This window comes from Mchenga conophoros, linkage group LG22 (assembly GCF_057382185.1).
Source record: "Mchenga conophoros isolate Kocher_MC1m ecotype Shallow Benthic linkage group LG22, M_conophoros_male_GT1.1, whole genome shotgun sequence".
Taxonomy (NCBI): Eukaryota; Metazoa; Chordata; class Actinopteri; order Cichliformes; family Cichlidae; genus Mchenga; species Mchenga conophoros.
This window is the reverse complement of record NC_140546.1, coordinates 16,186,100-16,213,541: the sequence shown is the minus strand read 5'-3', so window position 1 is coordinate 16,213,541 and position 27,442 is coordinate 16,186,100. Positions and strand designations below refer to the sequence as shown.

General features: G+C 39.6%; 3 protein-coding genes across 3 annotated transcripts; all 3 read left to right on the top strand.

The window, feature by feature from the left end:
* The first annotated feature begins 1,167 nt into the window (after positions 1 to 1,167).
* LOC146549192 (kelch-like protein 10) lies at positions 1,168 to 7,082 on the top strand. Its single transcript, XM_085263523.1, has 5 exons — positions 1,168 to 1,412; positions 2,673 to 3,156; positions 3,569 to 4,183; positions 5,099 to 5,248; positions 6,644 to 7,082. The coding sequence occupies exons 1-5, from the start codon at positions 1,261 to 1,263 to the stop codon at positions 7,004 to 7,006; spliced, it is 1,764 nt and encodes a 587-aa protein (XP_085119649.1). The 5' UTR covers positions 1,168 to 1,260; the 3' UTR covers positions 7,007 to 7,082.
* A 2,036-nt stretch (positions 7,083 to 9,118) lies between these two features.
* Positions 9,119 to 14,954, top strand: LOC146549191 (kelch-like protein 10). The gene is made up of 5 exons (XM_085262743.1): positions 9,119 to 9,363; positions 10,624 to 11,107; positions 11,520 to 12,134; positions 13,046 to 13,195; positions 14,592 to 14,954. Exons 1-5 carry the CDS (start codon positions 9,212 to 9,214, stop codon positions 14,952 to 14,954), a joined length of 1,764 nt encoding a protein of 587 aa, XP_085118869.1. The 5' UTR covers positions 9,119 to 9,211.
* A 4,563-nt stretch (positions 14,955 to 19,517) lies between these two features.
* LOC146549190 (kelch-like protein 10) lies at positions 19,518 to 25,430 on the top strand. Its single transcript, XM_085262749.1, has 5 exons — positions 19,518 to 19,757; positions 21,018 to 21,501; positions 21,914 to 22,528; positions 23,444 to 23,593; positions 24,992 to 25,430. The coding sequence occupies exons 1-5, from the start codon at positions 19,606 to 19,608 to the stop codon at positions 25,352 to 25,354; spliced, it is 1,764 nt and encodes a 587-aa protein (XP_085118875.1). The 5' UTR covers positions 19,518 to 19,605; the 3' UTR covers positions 25,355 to 25,430.
* The last annotated feature ends 2,012 nt before the right edge of the window (positions 25,431 to 27,442 follow it).

The following is a 27,442-nucleotide window of genomic DNA, read 5'->3' as shown; positions in this document are numbered from 1 at the left end:
TTGCAAGCAGACAAACCTGTCCCAGGATTGTTCCTGCTGCTCCATTTTATAAACACTCTAAATCAAACTCATTCCATTATAATTTTAATTTTAGGATGATGTTTTCATTAAATGCTCTACATCTGCATCAAACCAGGCTTGTCATATACAACCTGCTTTTAGTCGTATATATTATATCTTTGAGCAATTGCTCAGCAACAGAGTTGGACGTGCGTGCAGTTTGTGCTCAGACAGGTGACTGCTTGCACCTGTCTGTGGTAACACTGTCAAGCACCGTCATTATAACAGTCTTGCACTATACATGCAGTGCGTATATCATATTGTGGCTCTATAAAAATCTATTTAGATCATAAACCTGTGTTTTGTTTGTTTGTTTGTTTGTTTCTTACTACTATTGTACATCAGTAAAGTGCAGGAGCCCATTTTTCCAACTAGATAAAAGTCTTATACAACCCAAGAAAACAGCTTAACCATGAATCACACTTTGTAATATCTGTGTTTGGCACTGTCATGTATTTTTAGACTCATATGTTTAATAACAAATATTTTGGCTTGTGTAGTAAGGAAAGTACAGGGGGTATAATGAAGTGTCCACAAAGAATTTTTTCCAATGACCTAGCATGCATAAAAACAGGACCATCACTAATACACAATACTTTGACTCTGTTCATGTTACAGCATTGTGTATTAAAATGTGGGTAAAAACTGATGGTTACAAATGTTTATTTGTGTGTTTGTAGTTTCCTGGGGAGATAAACTGGATTGCATTTTTGTTGGGAACTGTTATTTCAACATAACGGAGTCTAGTACAGCACGTCCCCAACAACGGGAACCTGAGTAATAACAGAGCCAACACACGAAACCATAAAATGCAGAAAAATCTGAAAAAACGTCCTATTAACGTTGAATATGAGCTAAATATGATATTGTAGTCCATTCGTAAGAGTGTTTTGAAGTGCTTATTTTACTAGTTGACCTCTGTGAGGCAAACATACAAAATGCTGTATGCTATCTGTGAGGCTCATATGCAATTTTTAAAATCCAAATCAAATCAAAACAAAGCTTTTATGCAATGAAAGGTTCATTAAAACAATGTAAATATACATTTCAAAACAATTCTATGGGGCAACTGTTGCCAAGTCATGATGATGTCATAGGCTCCATTCCCCAAATTCCACAGTTAGATTTGATTTTGTGATCTGAACACTTCAAGACAAACTTCAGACAAAAAAACTAAGAAAAACAGTCACAAAACTCAAGATGAGTGAAGAAGGCCAGCCGCCATACAAGTCGAGCTCAGTGTATAATGAACTCCGTTCGGAGGGACAATTTTGTGATGCAATCATCAAAGTGGAGGATGTTGAATTTCCGGTCCACAGGGTCATCCTGTGTAACTGTACGCCGTACTTCAGGTGAGTTGCTTACCTGATAATGTGAAGGACAGTTGACTGGTTTATACCTGTGAAAAATGTAATTCATGTACTTAGTCTGTGAAACAGTGCCAACAAAAAGGAACGGGTTGAATCATAAAACTTTTGTGATAGAAAGACTTTGTCACGGTCAACTGACAGATACACCCAAAACATAATGCAAACATTTGCAGATTTCATCTTTACCTTCACAGAGATTCCACTTCAGTAAATGTGCCATTTAAAAAGCACTGTGAATCACTTGGTGATTATATGAACTAAATTCAGACTGTGTTGAACTGAAGTCTAATTTATGTGTTTTATTAAGTTACAACATTTTGATGCACTCTTATCAACCCAATAAAACACACCAGGCTTACTGATACTAAAAAGATTGAACTCTGTTATAAAGTCATACGCTGAGCAAAAGTTTATAGATGAGTTTTTGTTCATTTGTTTATTTGTTTGTTAAGCCATTTAATGCTGATCTATGAATCATTCAAGCATAAAAAGGACACCTACCATAACTCGAAGGATGAACCATTATTGTTTCTACACATAACACACAACTTAGTGAAGAACCAGCGTTAAAGACAAAACAAGGAGTAGCACACATAAAAAAGTAATGATCTACAGCAGATGAACAGTATCCGAAAGTCATGTCCTTAAGAAGTCCAGCAAATTCCTGACACAAAACCATTTAATCCATCTACTTATCATGAAACCTCATCAGAAATGGTTGTGGAAGGAAAACAGAGACTGTAATTAAGCAACATGCACTGGAACTTCCATAAGGAAAGGAAACAGACTGAGGTATGCCAAATTATGCAATAACTAGACTAAAGATCAGAGCAAACTGGCCTTATGGAGTTGATTTCAACATTTGTCATAGAGGTACAACAGTGAGTGTCTAGAGTTAACTTTAAAACACGGTGGAGGCTCTGTCGTGGTGTGGGACTGCATTGTGTTTGGCAAAAGCTTCATAAACATGGTGCCAATGTAATAAAGACATTGAAAACCCAACAATCAAGCGCACTAAACATGTACAAACTCTGTTTTGGAGTTATATACTCTATGGCAATATGGACTAGACATTACAAGACTATCACAGTAATCACATAGCAACACATGTAATTAGGAAATCATTTCCATTCCTGTCAACAGATTTTATATATTTATCTTGCTTGTGCATGACATAGTTTATTATCTTGTTGCCTCCACACCTTTTAATATTCTCTACTCTGTCTCCATCTCTACCCTCAGGGCTCTTTTCAGCCGCTGGAGCAACCCAGACAAACAGGTCTTCAACATACCTGGCGTGTCTCCTGAGATGATGGCACTCATCATTAACTTTGCATACACCGGCTCAGTTTCCATAACGGAGGAAAATGTAGTGGAACTTCTCATGGCAGCTGATCAATTCAATGCAATGGACATTGTGAAACTCTGCTCTGACTTCCTCGGGGAGCAACTGTGCCCAGAGAACTGCGTTGGCATTTGGCAGTTCACAAAAGTATGCTTATCACCCGAACTACGCGCCAAGGCCTACCACTACATCATCAATAACTTTAAGCAGGTTGTTCTTGAGGAGGAGTTCCTGCAGCTAACTGTGGAGGAACTTGCTGACATCCTTGATAGAGACGACCTCAATGTGCAGTTGGAGACCACTGTGTATGAAGTGCTTACAAAGTGGATTAGCCATGTACCTGCAGAACGGAAACAACACCTCACCGCTCTGTTGCCCAAGGTCTATAAACTTTCATTACTACATTTAGTTTGGACTTAAATCTTCAGCATTTAAGTCATAGATTGAGTCAATCCATCTGGGTATAAGGATGCTTTAATATCTCAAGATGTTGCTCTTTTCAGCTGTAGCCAAACCACATTTAAGAAATTCTCTTCAAGAGCATTAAAACCGTATCAGATCTCTACACACATGCTATAGAATAAATTATATTTATTAAGTATAGTTGCTAGGGCTATGACTTAAAACTTTCCCTGCTGACGAAAAGACTAATGGTGTCTGACTTTGGTCGCTCTCTTGCTAGCAATAAGAAAATTAAACAACATTAGGAGCATTATCCTAAAGAAGCTTGAGTTTACTAAAACTGATGTAGTTGAAATTCATAGTCATATTCTCTTCTGTCATCTCTCTGTAGGTCCGACTGGGATTGATGACGTCTGACTACCTAAAGGACAATTTGCTGTCTAGTGAGCTGGTGGGGGCCAATTCTGAGTGCGTGTCCATGATAAGTAATGTCATCTTAGACATACATGGTCTAGGAAGCAGACCCTTCATGTCTGGCTTGTGTCACCCTCTTGCTCGTCCCCGCCTGCCTCATTCCATCCTGCTGGCCATTGGGGGGTGGAGTGGTGGTGATCCAACTAACGGCATCGAGGCCTACGATTGCCGGGCTAACCGCTGGGTAAACGTAACGAACAACCTCGAGTATCCTCGTGCTTATCATGGAGCCGCCTTCCTCAACGGGTACGTCTACTTCATTGGTGGCTTCGACAGGGTGGAGCATTTCAGCAGCGTCCGTAGGTTTGACCTGACCACTCGCGCCTGTAATGAGGTGGGGCCCATGCACTTCCGCCGCTGCTATGTGAGTGTGACTGTGTTGAACGGGTTCATCTATGCCCTGGGAGGCTACGACGGGCATGTACGACTCAGCAGTGCAGAGCGCTATCAACCTGAAATCAACCAGTGGAGTCTTATTGCACCGATGCACGAACAGAGGAGCGACGCCAGCTGCACAACACTTAACAACCGGGTGGGTGAAGTAAAAGAGTAGCAGAGAAATAGAGTAGGGTCTCAGGCACACAGGCCTAGAGACCTGTCAGCAACCTTTGGTAACAACCAGTAGCTAGGGAAAAATGTGTACTCCTCAGCTGGTTAGGCAGTGATTGTATGAAAGACTCTACAGATTTCTACAGCAAATAGTTTGTGAGTATTTGCAGACAAGTCAGAGTACTCCATGCAAACCTCAACAGTCTGCTTACGACCAAAGGAAACACAAGGAGGCTTGTGGTGCAACACCTTCCTGGTTACAATTTCACAGTAGTGACAGCCATCAACCTCCAGCAACCACTTGCCAACCAGTCAGGGAATACACATCTTTACAGTGAAGCGAGGTGCAAGATAGGTCACAAACTGGTTTCTATGTTCATGTTTTCAAATTCAAAAGTATAGTTTAAAAAGTTGAAAAATATACTAATATATATCTATTTTGTTTCTAACTGATCACAAGTGCATCTTTGCATTTATGTACAGTACTTTAGTTGAGTTGACTTGTCAACTAAAATATAACAGATATTAAAAAAATAGTAAAACACATCATTATTTTATTATATTAAGATCCCAGATTACAATTATATATCTGCATTCCTGAACAGAAAAATTAGCCTTATTGATTGAATGTTATGTTTGATTCATTTCTGGCTTTCTGACTGAAAGAAGTCCCACATACTCAGGTAAAATTTGGGTGCATAAACATGTTTTTATGACAGGTAATTGTAAAACACACACATTTGTTATTACACATTTGTATTTTTCAGTTGGACACTTGGGTACTGAGTATCGGTCTTACTTCACAAATGATGTGGAAACATTTCACTTACAGGTAACATTGTTTCCAACTGAAATCTAAGAAATGTAAAGATATTTAATGTCCCTTTTTTGTTTTCAGATTTACATTTGTGGTGGATTCAATGGCAACGAGTGTCTGCAGACAGCTGAATATTACAACCCAGAGAGCAACCAGTGGACGATGATCAGTCCCATGAACAGCCGCCGCAGCGGGATAGGTGTCATTGCATATGCGGATCATGTCTTTGCAGTAAGACCACAAAGTAGTGCTGACACTCACGTAACATACAAATCAAATCTGTAATGTGCTTCGATCAGCAAGGGTTAACACAGATTTGGCTGACACAGAATTTTGTTAACTTTGTTTTGTATTTATCAGTGATCAGACTCCTATCCTGACCACAGGTTCAGAGAAGGCATTCTTACTCATTCTATGTATTAATTTAACCGATTAATGTTTCTGCCTCATTTTTTTTTCATGTGCCTCATTCCCAGAATGTTGTGTCTTTAATGATTTCACTGATGATTTCACATTTCACTCAGTACAACAGAAATACTTATTCAAAACCAACATTGTCATCCTCATCGTTCCATAGAGGACATATGTTAGAGACAATTTCAAACTCATCCTGCAACACCTTTAGAAAAATGAGGGAATAAGCCAAGTGATTAGAACTCATCCTCTGGGGACGGTAGGCATTTTAGCTATAAATTTTATCTTGCTATTTGCCTTAAAACCACTTATTTAGTTGTTTTGCAGCTGCACCCTTTGGTAAAAAGCAAAGATTTTAGTCTCACCTTCTGAGACACCCTTCTTTATTTAGCTAGCTACCGTTTAGTATTTATTTTCTATTCAGACTAAGTCTCTATTCAAATAAAGGAAAAGTTATTATCAGCAGAATGCAGTGACCTTACCCTGGTGCTGACCTCAGGGTCTTTGATCAGGCTTTTAGGCCCCAAGGCCTGTCAGGGCTACTTTAATCTGTTATAGGAAGAAAGGACTGGAACTCAATGTTCCTTTTTGGACTAAAGGCAAAAGAGCTGTGAAGACATTTATACTGAAAACACAAATACTTTTTGTCGAGGGCTATTCATCTTTGTTGATAATAGCGTGGTGTGATAGACAACAGTGCTTTAATAGCTGTAGTTGAGGCTTGAGTGAAAAAAGGTCTCACAGACTTCCACAACAGCTGGCTTCTACTTTATTTTACTTTCTCCTCTTAACCCAGAAGTCATTTTCACACACCACTGCACCCTGATCTTTTCTAGACATTCCCAACAAATGTGGGCCTGTGAGGATGCAAATACTGGGACGTTAATGGGCCTTTTTTAAACAATTTTTATGTGTAAACTCCATATAACAGCATGAGAATATGTCAGGTAGCTGTTCGCTTTATCCAGGTAAAACCCTAAACCAATCAGAGTATTTCAAGTAGTCAGATCACACCTAAGGTAAACAATCTCCTTGTATCTGCTACATATTAAGGGAAACTTTGGACAGTATTGCAACTTAATTCTTCAGTCATTTTCTGGAGTATCTGTGCAAAAACAGCTAAAGACATATAGCAGGTACATTTTCTTACAGGGGTACGGTGAAGCTGGTTACACTTACATTCAATCATTTGACCCACGTATTTACTTTTAGGTTGGTGGCTTCGATGGAAACAACCGTCTGCGCACCGCTGAGGCTTACAACCCACATTCCAATACGTGGAACCTCGTGTCCTCTATGCTGACCCCCCGCAGCAACTTTGGCATTGAGGTAATTGACGATCGCCTCTTTGTCGTCGGGGGTTTCAACGGCTTCACCACCACTTCGAACGTTGAGTACTACGACACTTTAACCAATGAGTGGTATGAGGCGTGCGACATGGAGATTTTCCGCAGCGCCTTGAGCTGCTGTGTGGTGTCCGGACTTTGCAACATGACTGAGTACACCTTTCCTCGTGACTTCCTGCCACTTGCCAATGTGCCAGAAGAAGCAATGGAGTCAGCAGAGTCCACATAACATCTTTAAAGTGCTGTACTGCCATGTGTTAACATCTGAGACTCCAACATGAAGGACTGAAATAAATCTTTAGAGCATTAAACTGCTGGTGAACTGGACATTTTTTGTAGGTATCTCAAAAACTTCCAGTAGGAGAGCCTGCACTGTAGATACTGGGTTTTATTAAGAGAATGCAATTGCAACAATAACAAATTGAAAAGATTTTTTCATTCCCTGTAATGTATGGCTGCTGAGTAGCCATACCAGACATGCACACAGGGTGACTAGATCACAATAAGCCGCATGTCGGACTTTTCAACTCTTGCTAGGTAAACACAATAAGAATAAAGGGAAGTTTTCACTCCCCCTTGTTATTTCAGCTGCGCTTCTGTCTGGTAACAGTCTATAGGTTTGAGTAAGGATGTATCCATAGGTCTTTTTGGAGCACTAGCTGACAATTTATGAATCTTTAGCCAAATATCACACAAATATACTGTGTCGCTTCACACCATTTTTTCTCTTATGTGAAACTGAAAAATAACTCTATTTCTCAGTATATCTGTCATCTGCTTTGTGGTATTTTCCACTATATTGCACAGAATGATATATTTGTTCATGATAAAAGCACCAACTTTATATGTACTGAGGAAAATCCAGTGTTTAGAAAGGTGGATGTCCTGCAGAGCCTGTAAAATGTGGGACATTGGTTCAAGATGTGGGAGAGGGGGGAAAGCATAAAAATGCTGTGCAGTCCCCCTTATAGAGGGACATCTGATCCCCCAACCTGCACAACATGAAGGTTGAAGCAACACCAGTAACACAACACCTTATGGAGGTAAACGTGTAGACAGTGATGTGCAAAGCTGTTCATAGGAACATCCTCCATCCATGGTGGTATCATCTTTATTCTGATGCTGAATTGATTGATTTATGAATTTACTGTAAACATTTCTTACATTTTTCTTATTGCAAGCAGACAAACCTGTCCCAGGATTGTTCCTGCTGCTCCATTTTATAAACACTCTAAATCAAACTCATTCCATTATAATTTTAATTTTAGGATGATGTTTTCATTAAATGCTCTACATCTGCATCAAACCAGGCTTGTCATATACAACCTGCTTTTAGTCGTATATATTATATCTTTGAGCAATTGCTCAGCAACAGAGTTGGACGTGCGTGCAGTTTGTGCTCAGACAGGTGACTGCTTGCACCTGTCTGTGGTAACACTGTCAAGCACCGTCATTATAACAGTCTTGCACTATACATGCAGTGCGTATATCATATTGTGGCTCTATAAAAATCTATTTAGATCATAAACCTGTGTTTTGTTTGTTTGTTTGTTTGTTTCTTACTACTATTGTACATCAGTAAAGTGCAGGAGCCCATTTTTCCAACTAGATAAAAGTCTAATACAACCCAAGAAAACAGCTTAACCATGAATCACACTTTGTAATATCTGTGTTTGGCACTGTCATGTATTTTTAGACTCATATGTTTAATAACAAATATTTTGGCTTGTGTAGTAAGGAAAGTACAGGGGGTATAATGAAGTGTCCACAAAGAATTTTTTCCAATGACCTAGCATGCATAAAAACAGGACCATCACTAATACACAATACTTTGACTCTGTTCATGTTACAGCATTGTGTATTAAAATGTGGGTAAAAACTGATGGTTACAAATGTTTATTTGTGTGTTTGTAGTTTCCTGGGGAGATAAACTGGATTGCATTTTTGTTGGGAACTGTTATTTCAACATAACGGAGTCTAGTACAGCACGTCCCCAACAACTGGAACCTCAGTAATAACAGAGCCAACACACGAAACCATAAAATGCAGAAAAATCTGAAAAAACGTCCTATTAACGTTGAATATGAGCTAAATATGATATTGTAGTCCATTCGTAAGAGTGTTTTGAAGTGCTTATTTTACTAGTTGACCTCTGTGAGGCAAACATACAAAATGCTGTATGCTATCTGTGAGGCTCATATGCAATTTTTAAAATCCAAATCAAATCAAAACAAAGCTTTTATGCAATGAAAGGTTCATTAAAACAATGTAAATATACATTTCAAAACAATTCTATGGGGCAACTGTTGCCAAGTCATGATGATGTCATAGGCTCCATTCCCCAAATTCCACAGTTAGATTTGATTTTGTGATCTGAACACTTCAAGACAAACTTCAGACAAAAAAACTAAGAAAAACAGTCACAAAACTCAAGATGAGTGAAGAAGGCCAGCCGCCATACAAGTCGAGCTCAGTGTATAATGAACTCCGTTCGGAGGGACAATTTTGTGATGCAATCATCAAAGTGGAGGATGTTGAATTTCCGGTCCACAGGGTCATCCTGTGTAACTGTACGCCGTACTTCAGGTGAGTTGCTTACCTGATAATGTGAAGGACAGTTGACTGGTTTATACCTGTGAAAAATGTAATTCATGTACTTAGTCTGTGAAACAGTGCCAACAAAAAGGAACAGGTTGAATCATAAAACTTTTGTGATAGAAAGACTTTGTCACGGTCAACTGACAGATACACCCAAAACATAATGCAAACATTTGCAGATTTCATCTTTACCTTCACAGAGATTCCACTTCAGTAAATGTGCCATTTAAAAAGCACTGTGAATCACTTGGTTATTATATGAACTAAATTCAGACTGTGTTGAACTGAAGTCTAAATTATGTGTTTTATTAAGTTACAACATTTTGATGCACTCTTATCAACCCAATAAAACACACCAGGCTTACTGATACTAAAAAGATTGAACTCTGTTATAAAGTCATACGCTGAGCAAAAGTTTATAGATGAGTTTTTGTTCATTTGTTTATTTGTTTGTTAAGCCATTTAATGCTGATCTATGAATCATTCAAGCATAAAAAGGACACCTACCATAACTCGAAGGATGAACCATTATTGTTTCTACACATAACACACAACTTAGTGAAGAACCAGCGTTAAAGACAAAACAAGGAGTAGCACACATAAAAAAGTAATGATCTACAGCAGATGAACAGTATCTGAAAGTCATGTCCTTAAGAAGTCCAGCAAATTCCTGACACAAAACCATTTAATCCATCTACTTATCATGAAACCTCATCAGAAATGGTTGTGGAAGGAAAACAGAGACTGTAATTAAGCAACATGCACTGGAACTTCCATAAGGAAAGGAAACAGACTGAGGTATGCCAAATTATGCAATAACTAGACTAAAGATCAGAGCAAACTGGCCTTATGGAGTTGATTTCAACATTTGTCATAGAGGTACAACAGTGAGTGTCTAGAGTTAACTTTAAAACACGGTGGAGGCTCTGTCGTGGTGTGGGACTGCATTGTGTTTGGCAAAAGCTTCATAAACATGGTGCCAATGTAATAAAGACATTGAAAACCCAACAATCAAGCGCACTAAACATGTACAAACTCTGTTTTGGAGTTATATACTCTATGGCAATATGGACTAGACATTACAAGACTATCACAGTAATCACATAGCAACACATGTAATTAGGAAATCATTTCCATTCCTGTCAACAGATTTTATATATTTATCTTGCTTGTGCATGACATAGTTTATTATCTTGTTGCCTCCACACCTTTTAATATTCTCTACTCTGTCTCCATCTCTACCCTCAGGGCTCTTTTCAGCCGCTGGAGCAACCCAGACAAACAGGTCTTCAACATACCTGGCGTGTCTCCTGAGATGATGGCACTCATCATTGACTTTGCATACACTGGCTCAGTTTCCATAACGGAGGAAAATGTAGTGGAACTTCTCATGGCAGCTGATCAATTCAATGCAATGGACATTGTGAAACTCTGCTCTGACTTCCTCGGGGAGCAACTGTGCCCAGAGAACTGCGTTGGCATTTGGCAGTTCACAAAAGTATGCTTATCACCCGAACTACGCGCCAAGGCCTACCACTACATCATCAATAACTTTAAGCAGGTTGTTCTTGAGGAGGAGTTCCTGCAGCTAACTGTGGAGGAACTTGCTGACATCCTTGATAGAGACGACCTCAATGTGCAGTTGGAGACCACTGTGTATGAAGTGCTTACAAAGTGGATTAGCCATGTACCTGCAGAACGGAAACAACACCTCACCGCTCTGTTGCCCAAGGTCTATAAACTTTCATTACTACATTTAGTTTGGACTTAAATCTTCAGCATTTAAGTCATAGATTGAGTCGATCCATCTGGGTATAAGGATGCTTTAATATCTCAAGATTTTGCTCTTTTCAGCTGTAGCCAAACCACAGTTAAGAAATTCTCTTCAAGAGAATTAAAACCGTATCAGATCTCTACACACATGCTATAGAATAAATTATATTTATTAAGTATAGTTGCTAGGGCTATGACTAAAAACTGTCCCTGCTGACGAAAAGACTAATGGTGTCTGACTTTGGTCGCTCTCTTGCTAGCAATAAGAAAATTAAACAACATTAGGAGCATTATCCTAAAGAAGCTTGAGTTTACTAAAACTGATGTAGTTGAAATTCATAGTCATATTCTCTTCTGTCATCTCTCTGTAGGTCCGACTGGGATTGATGACGTCTGACTACCTAAAGGACAATTTGCTGTCTAGTGAGCTGGTGGGGGCCAATTCTGAGTGCGTGTCCATGATAAGTAATGTCATCTTAGACATACATGGTCTAGGAAGCAGACCCTTCATGTCTGGCTTGTGTCACCCTCTTGCTCGTCCCCGCCTGCCTCATTCCATCCTGCTGGCCATTGGGGGGTGGAGTGGTGGTGATCCAACTAACGGCATCGAGGCCTACGATTGCCGGGCTAACCGCTGGGTAAACGTAACGAACAACCTCGAGTATCCTCGTGCTTATCATGGAGCCGCCTTCCTCAACGGGTACGTCTACTTCATTGGTGGCTTCGACAGGGTGGAGCATTTCAGCAGCGTCCGTAGGTTTGACCTGACCACTCGCGCCTGTAATGAGGTGGGGCCCATGCACTTCCGCCGCTGCTATGTGAGTGTGACTGTGTTGAACGGGTTCATCTATGCCCTGGGAGGCTACGACGGGCATGTACGACTCAGCAGTGCAGAGCGCTATCAACCTGAAATCAACCAGTGGAGTCTTATTGCACCGATGCACGAACAGAGGAGCGACGCCAGCTGCACAACACTTAACAACCGGGTGGGTGAAGTAAAAGAGTAGCAGAGAAATAGAGTAGGGTCTCAGGCACACAGGCCTAGAGACCTGTCAGCAACCTTTGGTAACAACCAGTAGCTAGGGAAAAATGTGTACTCCTCAGCTGGTTAGGCAGTGATTGTATGAAAGACTCTACAGATTTCTACAGCAAATAGTTTGTGAGTATTTGCAGACAAGTCAGAGTACTCCATGCAAACCTCAACAGTCTGCTTACGACCAAAGGAAACACAAGGAGGCTTGTGGTGCAACACCTTCCTGGTTACAATTTCACAGTAGTGACAGCCATCAACCTCCAGCAAACACTTGCCAACCAGTCAGGGAATACACATTTTTACAGTGAAGCGAGGTGCAAGATAGGTCACAAACTGGTTTCTATGTTCATGTTTTCAAATTTAAAAGTATAGTTTAAAAAGTTGAAAAATATACTAATATATATCTATTTTGTTTCTAACTGATCACAAGTGCATCTTTGCATTTATGTACAGTACTTTAGTTGAGTTGACTTGTCAACTAAAATATAACAGATAAAAAATAGTAAAACACATCATTATTTTATTATATTATGATCCCAGATTACAATTATTTATCTGCATTCCTGAACAGAAAAATTAGCCTTATTGATTGAATGTTATGTTTGATTCATTTCTGGCTTTCTGACTGAAAGAAGTCCCACATACTCAGGTAAAATTTGGGTGCATAAACATGTTTTTATGACAGGTAATTGTAAAACACACACATTTGTTATTACACATTTGTATTTTTCAGTTGGACACTTGGGTACTGAGTATCGGTCTTACTTCACAAATGATGTGGAAACATTTCACTTACAGGTAACATTGTTTCCAACTGAAATCTAAGAAATGTAAAGATATTTAATGTCCCTTTTTTGTTTTCAGATTTACATTTGTGGTGGATTCAATGGCAACGAGTGTCTGCAGACAGCTGAATATTACAACCCAGAGAGCAACCAGTGGACGATGATCAGTCCCATGAACAGCCGCCGCAGCGGGATAGGTGTCATTGCATATGCGGATCATGTCTTTGCAGTAAGACCACAAAGTAGTGCTGACACTCACGTAACATACAAATCAAATCTGTAATGTGCTTCGATCAGCAAGGCTTAACACAGATTTGGCTGACACAGAATTTTGTTAACTTTGTTTTGTATTTATCAATGATCAGACTCCTATCCTGACCACAGGTTCAGAGAAGGCATTCTTACTCATTCTATGTATTAATTTAACCGATTAATGTTTCTGCCTCAATTTTTTTCATGTGCCTCATTCCCAAAATGTTGTGTCTTTAATGATTTCACTGATGATTTCACATTTCACTCAGTACAACAGAAATACTTATTCAAAACCAACATTGTCATCCTCATCGTTCCATAGAGGACATATGTTAGAGACAATTTCAAACTCATCCTGCAACACCTTTAGAAAAATGAGGGAATAAGCCAAGTGATTAGAACTCATCCTCTGGGGACGGTAGGCATTTTAGCTATAAATTTTATCTTGCTATTTGCCTTAAAACCACTTATTTAGTTGTTTTGCAGCTGCACCCTTTGGTAAAAAGCAAAGATTTTAGTCTCACCTTCTGAGACACCCTTCTTTATTTAGCTAGCTACCGTTTAGTATTTATTTTCTATTCAGACTAAGTCTCTATTCAAATAAAGGAAAAGTTATTATCAGCAGAATGCAGTGACCTTACCCTGGTGCTGACCTCAGGGTCTTTGATCAGGCTTTTAGGCCCCAAGGCCTGTCAGGGCTACTTTAATCTGTTATAGGAAGAAAGGACTGGAACTCAATGTTCCTTTTTGGACTAAAGGCAAAAGAGCTGTGAAGACATTTATACTGAAAACACAAATACTTTTTGTCGAGGGCTATTCATCTTTGTTGATAATAGCGTGGTGTGATAGACAACAGTGCTTTAATAGCTGTAGTTGAGGCTTGAGTGAAAAAAGGTCTCATACAGACTTCCTCAACAGCTGGCTTCTACTTTATTTTACTTTCTCCTTTTAATTCAGAAGTCATTTTCACACACCACTGCACCCTGATCTTTTCTAGACATTCCCAACAAATGTGGGCCTGTGAGGATGCAAATACTGGGACATTAATGGGCCTTTTTTAAACAATTTTTATGTGTAAACTCCATATAACAGCATGAGAATATGTCAGGTAGCTGTTCGCTTTATCCAGGTAAAACCCTAAACCAATCAGAGTATTTCCAGTAGTCAGATCACACCTAAGGTAAACAATCTCCTTGTATCTGCTACATATTAAGGGAAACTTTGGACAGTATTGCAACTTAATTCTTCAGTCATTTTCTGGAGTATCTGTGCAAAAACAGCTAAAGACATATAGCAGGTACATTTTCTTACAGGGGTACGGTGAAGCTGGTTACACTTACATTCAATCATTTGACCCACGTATTTACTTTTAGGTTGGTGGCTTCGATGGAAACAACCGTCTGCGCACCGCTGAGGCTTACAACCCACATTCCAATACGTGGAACCTCGTGTCCTCTATGCTGACCCCCCGCAGCAACTTTGGCATTGAGGTAATTGACGATCGCCTCTTTGTCGTCGGGGGTTTCAACGGCTTCACCACCACTTCGAACGTTGAGTACTACGACACTTTAACCAATGAGTGGTATGAGGCGTGCGACATGGAGATTTTCCGCAGCGCCTTGAGCTGCTGTGTGGTGTCCGGACTTTGCAACATGACTGAGTACACCTTTCCTCGTGACTTCCTGCCACTTACCAATGTGCCAGAAGAAGCAATGGAGTCAGCAGAGTCCACGTAACATCTTTAAAGTGCTGTACTGCCATGTGTTAACATCTGAGACTCCAACATGAAGGACTGAAATAAATCTTTAGAGCATTAAACTGCTGGTGAACTGGACATTTTTTGTAGGTATCTCAAAAACCTTCAGTAGGAGAGCCTGCACTGTAGATACTGGGTTTTATTAAGAGAATGCAATTGCAACAATAACAAATTGAAAAGATTTTTTCATTCCCTGTAATGTATGGCTGCTGAGTAGCCATACCAGACATGCACACAGGGTGACTAGATCACAATAAGCCGCATGTCGGACTTTTCAACTCTTGCTAGGTAAACACAATAAGAATAAAGGGAAGTTTTCACTCCCCCTTGTTATTTCAGCTGCGCTTCTGTCTGGTAACAGTCTATAGGTTTGAGTAAGGATGTATCCATAGGTCTTTTTGGAGCACTAGCTGACAATTTATGAATCTTTAGCCAAATATCACACAAATATACTGTGTCGCTTCACACCATTTTTTCTCTTATGTGAAACTGAAAAATAACTCTATTTCTCAGTATATCTGTCATCTGCTTAGTGGTATTTTCCACTATATTGCACAGAATGATATATTTGTTCATGATAAAAGCACCAACTTTATATGTACTGAGGAAAATCCAGTGTTTAGAAAGGTGGATGTCCTGCAGAGCCTGTAAAATGTGGGACATTGGTTCAAGATGTGGGAGAGGGGGGAAAGCATAAAAATGCTGTGCAGTCCCCCTTATAGAGGGACATCTGATCCCCCAACCTGCACAACATGAAGGTTGAAGCAACACCAGTAACACAACACCTTATGGAGGTAAACGTGTAGACAGTGATGTGCAAAGCTGTTCATAGGAACATCCTCCATCCATGGTGGTATCATCTTTATTCTGATGCTGAATTGATTGATTTATGAATTTACTGTAAACATTTCTTACATTTTTCTTATTGCAAGCAGAAACCTGTCCCAGGATTGTTCCTGCTGCTCCATTTTATAAACACTCTAAATCAAACTCATTCCATTATAATTTTAATTTTAGGATGATGTTTTCATTAAATGCTCTACATCTGCATCAAACCAGGCTTGTCATATACAACCTGCTTTTAGTCGTATATATTATATCTTTGAGCAATTGCTCAGCAACAGAGTTGGACGTGCGTGCAGTTTGTGCTCAGACAGGTGACTGCTTGCACCTGTCTGTGGTAACACTGTCAAGCACCGTCATTATAACAGTCTTGCACTATACATGCAGTGCGTATATCATATTGTGGCTCTATAAAAATCTATTTAGATCATAAACCTGTGTTTTGTTTGTTTGTTTGTTTGTTTGTTTCTTACTACTATTGTACATCAGTAAAGTGCAGGAGCCCATTTTTCCAACTAGATAAAAGTCTAATACAACCCAAGAAAACAGCTTAACCATGAATCACACTTTGTAATATCTGTGTTTGGCACTGTCATGTATTTTTAGACTCATATGTTTAATAACAAATATTTTGGCTTGTGTAGTAAGGAAAGTACAGGGGGTATAATGAAGTGTCCACAAAGAATTTTTTCCAATGACCTAGCATGCATAAAAACAGGACCATCACTAATACACAATACTTTGACTCTGTTCATGTTACAGCATTGTGTATTAAAATGTGGGTAAAAACTGATGGTTACAAATGTTTATTTGTGTGTTTGTAGTTTCCTGGGGAGATAAACTGGATTGCATTTTTGTTGGGAACTGTTATTTCAACATAACGGAGTCTAGTACAGCACGTCCCCAACAACTGGAACCTCAGTAATAACAGAGCCAACACACGAAACCATAAAATGCAGAAAAATCTGAAAAAACGTCCTATTAACGTTGAATATGAGCTAAATATGATATTGTAGTCCATTCGTAAGAGTGTTTTGAAGTGCTTATTTTACTAGTTGACCTCTGTGAGGCAAACATACAAAATACTGTATGCTATCTGTGAGGCTCATATGCATTTTTTTAAATCCAAATCAAATCAAAACAAAGCTTTTATGCAATGAAAGGTTCATTAAAACAATGTAAATATACATTTCAAAACAATTCTATGGGGCAACTGTTGCCAAGTCATGATGATGTCATAGGCTCCATTCCCCAAATTCCACAGTTAGATTTGATTTTGTGATCTGAACACTTCAAGACAAACTTCAGACAAAAAAACTAAGAAAAACAGTCACAAAACTCAAGATGAGTGAAGAAGGCCAGCCGCCATACAAGTCGAGCTCAGTGTATAATGAACTCCGTTCGGAGGGACAATTTTGTGATGCAATCATCAAAGTGGAGGATGTTGAATTTCCGGTCCACAGGGTCATCCTGTGTAACTGTACGCCGTACTTCAGGTGAGTTGCTTACCTGATAATGTGAAGGACAGTTGACTGGTTTATACCTGTGAAAAATGTAATTCATGTACTTAGTCTGTGAAACAGTGCCAACAAAAAGGAACGGGTTGAATCATAAAACTTTTGTGATAGAAAGACTTTGTCACGGTCAACTGACAGATACACCCAAAACATAATGCAAACATTTGCAGATTTCATCTTTACCTTCACAGAGATTCCACTTCAGTAAATGTGCCATTTAAAAAGCACTGTGAATCACTTGGTGATTATGTGAAGTCTAATTGAAGTGTTTTATTAAGTTATATTAATATCTTCCCCACTGTTTGATACAGTAAGACACACCAGACTTCCTGATACTAAAAATGTTGAATTTTGTTATACAGTTATACGCTGAGCAAAAGTTTTGAGTTGCCTCTCATTTTTTTATATTTTGCTTTGAAACAAATGATTTTTTAAAAGTCCACTTGAGCAATAGTTCTCAACGTGTTTTTTTTGAAGGCTTGTAAAGGTTTCGTTTGGACATTTTTCACCCTTTTTAGTCCAGTGCTTGTACCCGAGGAATGGTTTTGTTTTTGTTCATTTGTTTATTTGTTTGTTAAGCCATTTAAGGCTGATCTGTTTTCTGTCATACAGTGAAAGCTTGACGGAGCTACAATGGCCTAATTTTCTGCTTAACTTTGTAAATTATAACAAGTTCCGCTTTAGTGCTATACCAGTCAGAAAAACAAACAAAAACAAAACAAGGCTTATGTTGCAAATGCAATAAATTGTCAGTCTTTCTTTTAAATGCGTTTCTTAGTACATCATTTTAATATTGTAGAGAACCCAAACATATTCTGCGAGCAGTCTTTGGTTCAAGTTGAATGATTTTAGTCAGTGGCGGGGTTGGGGTTTCTTTGCCAAGCCCAAATAAACTCACTTGTACAGCTCAGAATAGGTTCAAGTTAATGCATTCCCATTCGCGCACACTCATATTCAGACTCCTCAGAATGCAGAAGCCAGTGATCAAGCCACTGACCTGCTAATTTATTGACCACCAGATGTATCTTGTAAGCCACTGCCATCGTGCACACATGTGGCACAGTGGTGCAGTGATTAGCGAACAAAAACGCATATGAGGCTAAACTGGCAATTCTTAATTAGTCATAGGTGTGAGTGTGAATGTCCTTTCTGTCTCTCTGTGACAGACTGGCAACCTGTCTGGATGCATAGACGGGTGCCGCATTCTCAAGGCACGAGTCTCAATATTAGAAGCAGGTGTATGCCTTATACTGTCATCACTGCCACCCTGCTGCATCTGACTGAAGCATCCTGATGCCAGGCTGAGCATGCATGACGCATGATCCCACGTGATCCCTTGCATGACCATCTGACTGTTCTTGGTGGAAGTGACTTGACAGAGCTATCGAGATGAAGTTCTCTAACCTGTACGACAACCCGGCCTGTGGCAGTTTGAGTGTCGCCTCCACATTGCCAGAGATCACTAGCATATCCAGACACTTCCTTGGCCAGCATTTAGTATTGATATCTCTCCCACTGAATATGCCTGGGTAATTTTGGGCTGGCATGTTCATTAGAGGCAACCAGAACCCATTGCAGCTGGATGCTGCATATATCTATGAATGGAAAGAAATTGCTCAACAACAGATCTGCAGTCTGTGCTCAGACAGGTGACTGCTTGCACCTGTTTGAGGTAATACTGTCAAGCACCGTCATTATATCAGTCTTGTACTATACATACAGTGTATATATGTGTTTTGTTTGTTTCTTTCTTTCTTACTACTATTGTACATCAGTAAAGTGCAGGAGCCCATTTTTCCAACTAGATAAAAGTCTAATACAACCCAAGAAAACAGCTTAGCCATGAATCACACTTTGTAATATCTGTGTTCGGATATTACAAAGTCATTTTATTAAAAAAATGGCCTATTAAGGTTAAATGTGAGCTAAATATGATATTGTAGTCCATTCGTAAGAGTGTTTTGAAGTGCTTATTTTACTAGTTGAACTCTGTGAGGCAAACATACAAAATGCTGTATGCTATCTGTGAGGCTCATATGCAATTTTTTAAATCCAAATCAAATCAAAACAAAGCTTTTATGCAATGAAAGGTTCATTAAAACAATGTAAACATGCATTTCAAAACAATTCTATGGGGCAACTGTTGCCAAGTCATGATGATGTCATAGGCTCCATTCCCCAAATTCCACAGTTAGGTTTGATTTTGTGATCTGAACACTTCAAGACAAACTTCAGACAAAAAAACTAAGAAAAACAGTCACAAAACTCAAGATGAGTGAAGAAGGCCAGCCGCCATACAAGTCGAGCTCAGTGTATAATGAACTCCGTTCGGAGGGACAATTTTGTGATGCAATCATCAAAGTGGAGGATGTTGAATTTCCGGTCCACAGGGTCATCCTGTGTAACTGTACGCCGTACTTCAGGTGAGTTGCTTACCTGATAATGTGAAGGACAGTTGACTGGTTTATACCTGTGAAAAATGTAATTCATGTACTTAGTCTGTGAAACAGTGCCAACAAAAAGGAACGGGTTGAATCATAAAACTTTTGTGATAGAAAGACTTTGTCACGGTCAACTGACAGATACACCCAAAACATAATGCAAACATTTGCAGATTTCATCTTTACCTTCACAGAGATTCCACTTCAGTAAATGTGCCATTTAAAAAGCACTGTGAATCACTTGGTGATTATATGAACTAAATTCAGACTGTGTTGAACTGAAGTCTAATTTATGTGTTTTATTAAGTTACAACATTTTGATGCACTCTTATCAACCCAATAAAACACACCAGGCTTACTGATACTAAAAAGATTGAACTCTGTTATAAAGTCATACGCTGAGCAAAAGTTTATAGATGAGTTTTTGTTCATTTGTTTATTTGTTTGTTAAGCCATTTAATGCTGATCTATGAATCATTCAAGCATAAAAAGGACACCTACCATAACTCGAAGGATGAACCATTATTGTTTCTACACATAACACACAACTTAGTGAAGAACCAGCGTTAAAGACAAAACAAGGAGTAGCACACATAAAAAAGTAATGATCTACAGCAGATGAACAGTATCCGAAAGTCATGTCCTTAAGAAGTCCAGCAAATTCCTGACACAAAACCATTTAATCCATCTACTTATCATGAAACCTCATCAGAAATGGTTGTGGAAGGAAAACAGAGACTGTAATTAAGCAACATGCACTGGAACTTCCATAAGGAAAGGAAACAGACTGAGGTATGCCAAATTATGCAATAACTAGACTAAAGATCAGAGCAAACTGGCCTTATGGAGTTGATTTCAACATTTGTCATAGAGGTACAACAGTGAGTGTCTAGAGTTAACTTTAAAACACGGTGGAGGCTCTGTCGTGGTGTGGGACTGCATTGTGTTTGGCAAAAGCTTCATAAACATGGTGCCAATGTAATAAAGACATTGAAAACCCAACAATCAAGCGCACTAAACATGTACAAACTCTGTTTTGGAGTTATATACTCTATGGCAATATGGACTAGACATTACAAGACTATCACAGTAATCACATAGCAACACATGTAATTAGGAAATCATTTCCATTCCTGTCAACAGATTTTATATATTTATCTTGCTTGTGCATGACATAGTTTATTATCTTGTTGCCTCCACACCTTTTAATATTCTCTACTCTGTCTCCATCTCTACCCTCAGGGCTCTTTTCAGCCGCTGGAGCAACCCAGACAAACAGGTCTTCAACATACCTGGCGTGTCTCCTGAGATGATGGCACTCATCATTAACTTTGCATACACCGGCTCAGTTTCCATAACGGAGGAAAATGTAGTGGAACTTCTCATGGCAGCTGATCAATTCAATGCAATGGACATTGTGAAACTCTGCTCTGACTTCCTCGGGGAGCAACTGTGCCCAGAGAACTGCGTTGGCATTTGGCAGTTCACAAAAGTATGCTTATCACCCGAACTACGCGCCAAGGCCTACCACTACATCATCAATAACTTTAAGCAGGTTGTTCTTGAGGAGGAGTTCCTGCAGCTAACTGTGGAGGAACTTGCTGACATCCTTGATAGAGACGACCTCAATGTGCAGTTGGAGACCACTGTGTATGAAGTGCTTACAAAGTGGATTAGCCATGTACCTGCAGAACGGAAACAACACCTCACCGCTCTGTTGCCCAAGGTCTATAAACTTTCATTACTACATTTAGTTTGGACTTAAATCTTCAGCATTTAAGTCATAGATTGAGTCGATCCATCTGGGTATAAGGATGCTTTAATATCTCAAGATGTTGCTCTTTTCAGCTGTAGCCAAACCACATTTAAGAAATTCTCTTCAAGAGAATTAAAACCGTATCAGATCTCTACACACATGCTATAGAATAAATTATATTTATTAAGTATAGTTGCTAGGGCTATGACTAAAAACTGTCCCTGCTGACGAAAAGACTAATGGTGTCTGACTTTGGTCGCTCTCTTGCTAGCAATAAGAAAATTAAACAACATTAGGAGCATTATCCTAAAGAAGCTTGAGTTTACTAAAACTGATGTAGTTGAAATTCATAGTCATATTCTCTTCTGTCATCTCTCTGTAGGTCCGACTGGGATTGATGACGTCTGACTACCTAAAGGACAATTTGCTGTCTAGTGAGCTGGTGGGGGCCAATTCTGAGTGCGTGTCCATGATAAGTAATGTCATCTTAGACATACATGGTCTAGGAAGCAGACCCTTCATGTCTGGCTTGTGTCACCCTCTTGCTCGTCCCCGCCTGCCTCATTCCATCCTGCTGGCCATTGGGGGGTGGAGTGGTGGTGATCCAACTAACGGCATCGAGGCCTACGATTGCCGGGCTAACCGCTGGGTAAACGTAACGAACAACCTCGAGTATCCTCGTGCTTATCATGGAGCCGCCTTCCTCAACGGGTACGTCTACTTCATTGGTGGCTTCGACAGGGTGGAGCATTTCAGCAGCGTCCGTAGGTTTGACCTGACCACTCGCGCCTGTAATGAGGTGGGGCCCATGCACTTCCGCCGCTGCTATGTGAGTGTGACTGTGTTGAACGGGTTCATCTATGCCCTGGGAGGCTACGACGGGCATGTACGACTCAGCAGTGCAGAGCGCTATCAACCTGAAATCAACCAGTGGAGTCTTATTGCACCGATGCACGAACAGAGGAGCGACGCCAGCTGCACAACACTTAACAACCGGGTGGGTGAAGTAAAAGAGTAGCAGAGAAATAGAGTAGGGTCTCAGGCACACAGGCCTAGAGACCTGTCAGCAACCTTTGGTAACAACCAGTAGCTAGGGAAAAATGTGTACTCCTCAGCTGGTTAGGCAGTGATTGTATGAAAGACTCTACAGATTTCTACAGCAACTAGTTTGTGAGTATTTGCAGACAAGTCAGAGTACTCCATGCAAACCTCAACAGTCTGCTTACGACCAAAGGAAACACAAGGAGGCTTGTGGTGCAACACCTTCCTGGTTACAATTTCACAGTAGTGACAGCCATCAACCTCCAGCAACCACTTGCCAACCAGTCAGGGAATACACATTTTTACAGTGAAGCGAGGTGCAAGATAGGTCACAAACTGGTTTCTATGTTCATGTTTTCAAATTCAAAAGTATAGTTTAAAAAGTTGAAAAATATACTAATATATATCTATTTTGTTTCTAACTGATCACAAGTGCATCTTTGCATTTATGTACAGTACTTTAGTTGAGTTGACTTGTCAACTAAAATATAACAGATATTAAAAAAATAGTAAAACACATCATTATTTTATTATATTAAGATCCCAGATTACAATTATATATCTGCATTCCTGAACAGAAAAATTAGCCTTATTGATTGAATGTTATGTTTGATTCATTTCTGGGTTTCTGACTGAAAGAAGTCCCACATACTCAGGTAAAATTTGGGTGCATAAACATGTTTTTATGACAGGTAATTGTAAAACACACACATTTGTTATTACACATTTGTATTTTTCAGTTGGACACTTGGGTACTGAGTATCGGTCTTACTTCACAAATGATGTGGAAACATTTCACTTACAGGTAACATTGTTTCCAACTGAAATCTAAGAAATGTAAAGATATTTAATGTCCCTTTTTTGTTTTCAGATTTACATTTGTGGTGGATTCAATGGCAACGAGTGTCTGCAGACAGCTGAATATTACAACCCAGAGAGCAACCAGTGGACGATGATCAGTCCCATGAACAGCCGCCGCAGCGGGATAGGTGTCATTGCATATGCGGATCATGTCTTTGCAGTAAGACCACAAAGTAGTGCTGACACTCACGTAACATACAAATCAAATCTGTAATGTGCTTCGATCAGCAAGGCTTAACACAGATTTGGCTGACACAGAATTTTGTTAACTTTGTTTTGTATTTATCAATGATCAGACTCCTATCCTGACCACAGGTTCAGAGAAGGCATTCTTACTCATTCTATGTATTAATTTAACCGATTAATGTTTCTGCCTCATTTTTTTTTTCATGTGCCTCATTCCCAGAATGTTGTGTCTTTAATGATTTCACTGATGATTTCACATTTCACTCAGTACAACAGAAATACTTATTCAAAACCAACATTGTCATCCTCATCGTTCCATAGAGGACATATGTTAGAGACAATTTCAAACTCATCCTGCAACACCTTTAGAAAAATGAGGGAATAAGCCAAGTGATTAGAACTCATCCTCTGGGGACGGTAGGCATTTTAGCTGTAAATTTTATCTTGCTATTTGCCTTAAAACCACTTATTTAGTTGTTTTGCAGCTGCACCCTTTGGTAAAAAGCAAAGATTTTAGTCTCACCTTCTGAGACACCCTTCTTTATTTAGCTAGCTACCGTTTAGTATTTATTTTCTATTCAGACTAAGTCTCTATTCAAATAAAGGAAAAGTTATTATCAGCAGAATGCAGTAACCTTACCCTGGTGCTGACCTCAGGGTCTTTGATCAGGCTTTTAGGCCCCAAGGCCTGTCAGGGCTACTTTAATCTGTTATAGGAAGAAAGGACTGGAACTCAATGTTCCTTTTTGGACTAAAGGCAAAAGAGCTGTGAAGACATTCATACTGAAAACACAAATACTTTTTGTCGAGGGCTATTCATCTTTGTTGATAATAGCGTGGTGTGATAGACAACAGTGCTTTAATAGCTGTAGTTGAGGCTTGAGTGAAAAAAGGTCTCATACAGACTTCCTCAACAGCTGGCTTCTACTTTATTTTACTTTCTCCTTTTAATTCAGAAGTCATTTTCACACACCACTGCACCCTGATCTTTTCTAGACATTCCCAACAAATGTGGGCCTGTGAGGATGCAAATACTGGGACATTAATGGGCCTTTTTTAAACAATTTTTATGTGTAAACTCCATATAACAGCATGAGAATATGTCAGGTAGCTGTTCGCTTTATCCAGGTAAAACCCTAAACCAATCAGAGTATTTCCAGTAGTCAGATCACACCTAAGGTAAACAATCTCCTTGTATCTGCTACATATTAAGGGAAACTTTGGACAGTATTGCAACTTAATTCTTCAGTCATTTTCTGGAGTATCTGTGCAAAAACAGCTAAAGACATATAGCAGGTACATTTTCTTACAGGGGTACGGTGAAGCTGGTTACACTTACATTCAATCATTTGACCCATGTATTTACTTTTAGGTTGGTGGCTTCGATGGAAACAACCGTCTGCGCACCGCTGAGGCTTACAACCCACATTCCAATACGTGGAACCTCGTGTCCTCTATGCTGACCCCCCGCAGCAACTTTGGCATTGAGGTAATTGACGATCGCCTCTTTGTCGTCGGGGGTTTCAACGGCTTCACCACCACTTCGAACGTTGAGTACTACGACACTTTAACCAATGAGTGGTATGAGGCGTGCGACATGGAGATTTTCCGCAGCGCCTTGAGCTGCTGTGTGGTGTCCGGACTTTGCAACATGACTGAGTACACCTTTCCTCGTGACTTCCTGCCACTTGCCAATGTGCCAGAAGAAGCAATGGAGTCAGCAGAGTCCACATAACATCTTTAAAGTGCTGTACTGCCATGTGTTAACATCTGAGACTCCAACATGAAGGACTGAAATAAATCTTTAGAGCATTAAACTGCTGGTGAACTGGACATTTTTTGTAGGTATCTCAAAAACTTCCAGTAGGAGAGCCTGCACTGTAGATACTGGGTTTTATTAAGAGAATGCAATTGCAACAATAACAAATTGAAAAGATTTTTTCATTCCCTGTAATGTATGGCTGCTGAGTAGCCATACCAGACATGCACACAGGGTGACTAGATCACAATAAGCCGCATCTCAGACTTTTCAACTCTTGCTAGGTAAACACAATAAGAATAAAGGGAAGTTTTCACTCCCCCTTGTTATTTCAGCTGCGCTTCTGTCTGGTAACAGTCTATAGGTTTGAGTAAGGATGTATCCATAGGTCTTTTTGGAGCACTAGCTGACAATTTATGAATCTTTAGCCAAATATCACACAAATATACTGTGTCGCTTCACACCATTTTTTCTCTTATGTGAAACTGAAAAATAACTCTATTTCTCAGTATATCTGTCATCTGCTTTGTGGTATTTTCCACTATATTGCACAGAATGATATATTTGTTCATGATAAAAGCACCAACTTTATATGTACTGAGGAAAATCCAGTGTTTAGAAAGGTGGATGTCCTGCAGAGCCTGTAAAATGTGGGACATTGGTTCAAGATGTGGGAGAGGGGGGAAAGCATAAAAATGCTGTGCAGTCCCCCTTATAGAGGGACATCTGATCCCCCAACCTGCACAACATGAAGTATGAAGTAACACCAGTAACACAACACCTTATGGAGGTAAACCAATATGTAGACAGTGATGTGCAAAGCTGTTCATAGGAACATCCTCCATCCATGGTGGTATCATCTTTATTCTGATGCTGAATTGATTGATTTGTCAATTTACTGTAAACATTTCTTACATTTTTCTTATTGCAAGCAGAAACCTGTCCCAGGATTGTTCCTGCTGCTCCATTTTATAAACACTCTAAATCAAACTCATTCCATTATAATTTTAATTTTAGGATGATGTTTTCATTAAATGCTCTACATCTGCATCAAACCAGGCTTGTCACATACAACCTGCTATTAGTCCTGTATATTATTTATTTTAGGACTTCCTGTGACCTCTGTGTTGGTATATGATAACATTACACGTATTGATGCATATACTTGTGATGCTTAGAGGCACTGTAAACTTTAATAAATAGTGCATTAAAGTTTATACCAAAACTGCGATGCTAGCTCACACATTGCTCATTGCAATTCCTGTTTTCATAGCCATTGCTATGAAAAAGTAGAATGGGAGGGAGAGCCTTCAGTTTTCAGGCACCTCTTATCTGGAACCAGCTTCCAGTTTGGATTCAGGAGACCGACACTATCTCTACTTTTAAGATTAGAGTTAAAACTTTCCTTTTTGGTAAAGCACATAGTTAGGGCTGGATCAGGTGACCCTGAATCCTCCCTTAGTTATGCTGCAATAGGCATAGGCTGCTGGGGGACTCCCATGATGCATTGAGTTTTTCCTTTCCAGTCACCTTTTTCACACAGTATGTGTTAATAGACTTCTCTGCATTGAATCATATCTGTTATTAACCTCTGTCTCTCTTCCACTGCATGTCTTTTATCCTGTCTTCCTTCTCTCACCCCAACCGGTCGTAGCAGATGGCCCCGCCCCTCCCTGAGCCTGGTTCTGCCAGAGGTTTTCTTCCTGTTAAAAGGTAGTTTTTCCTTCCCACTGTTGCCAAAGTGCTTGCTCATAGGGGGTCATATGATTGCTGGGTTTTTCTCTGTATCTATTATTGTAGGGTCTACCTTACAATATAAAGCGCCTTGAGGTGACTGTTGTTGTGATTTGGCGCTATATAAATAAAATTGAATTGAATTGCTCATCTTCCTCCAGACACTTCAATCACAAGAACTTACTATTTTTGCCACTATGGTTCTCCTTCTGCACTTAAAGCCCCGACAGAGCCGTGGAAAAGGGTGCTTTATTCCCTCTGACATTTCCATCCATCCATCTGTCCATTTCCTTTGGCAGTGAGACTTTTTGTGATTAAATAAATCTTGAG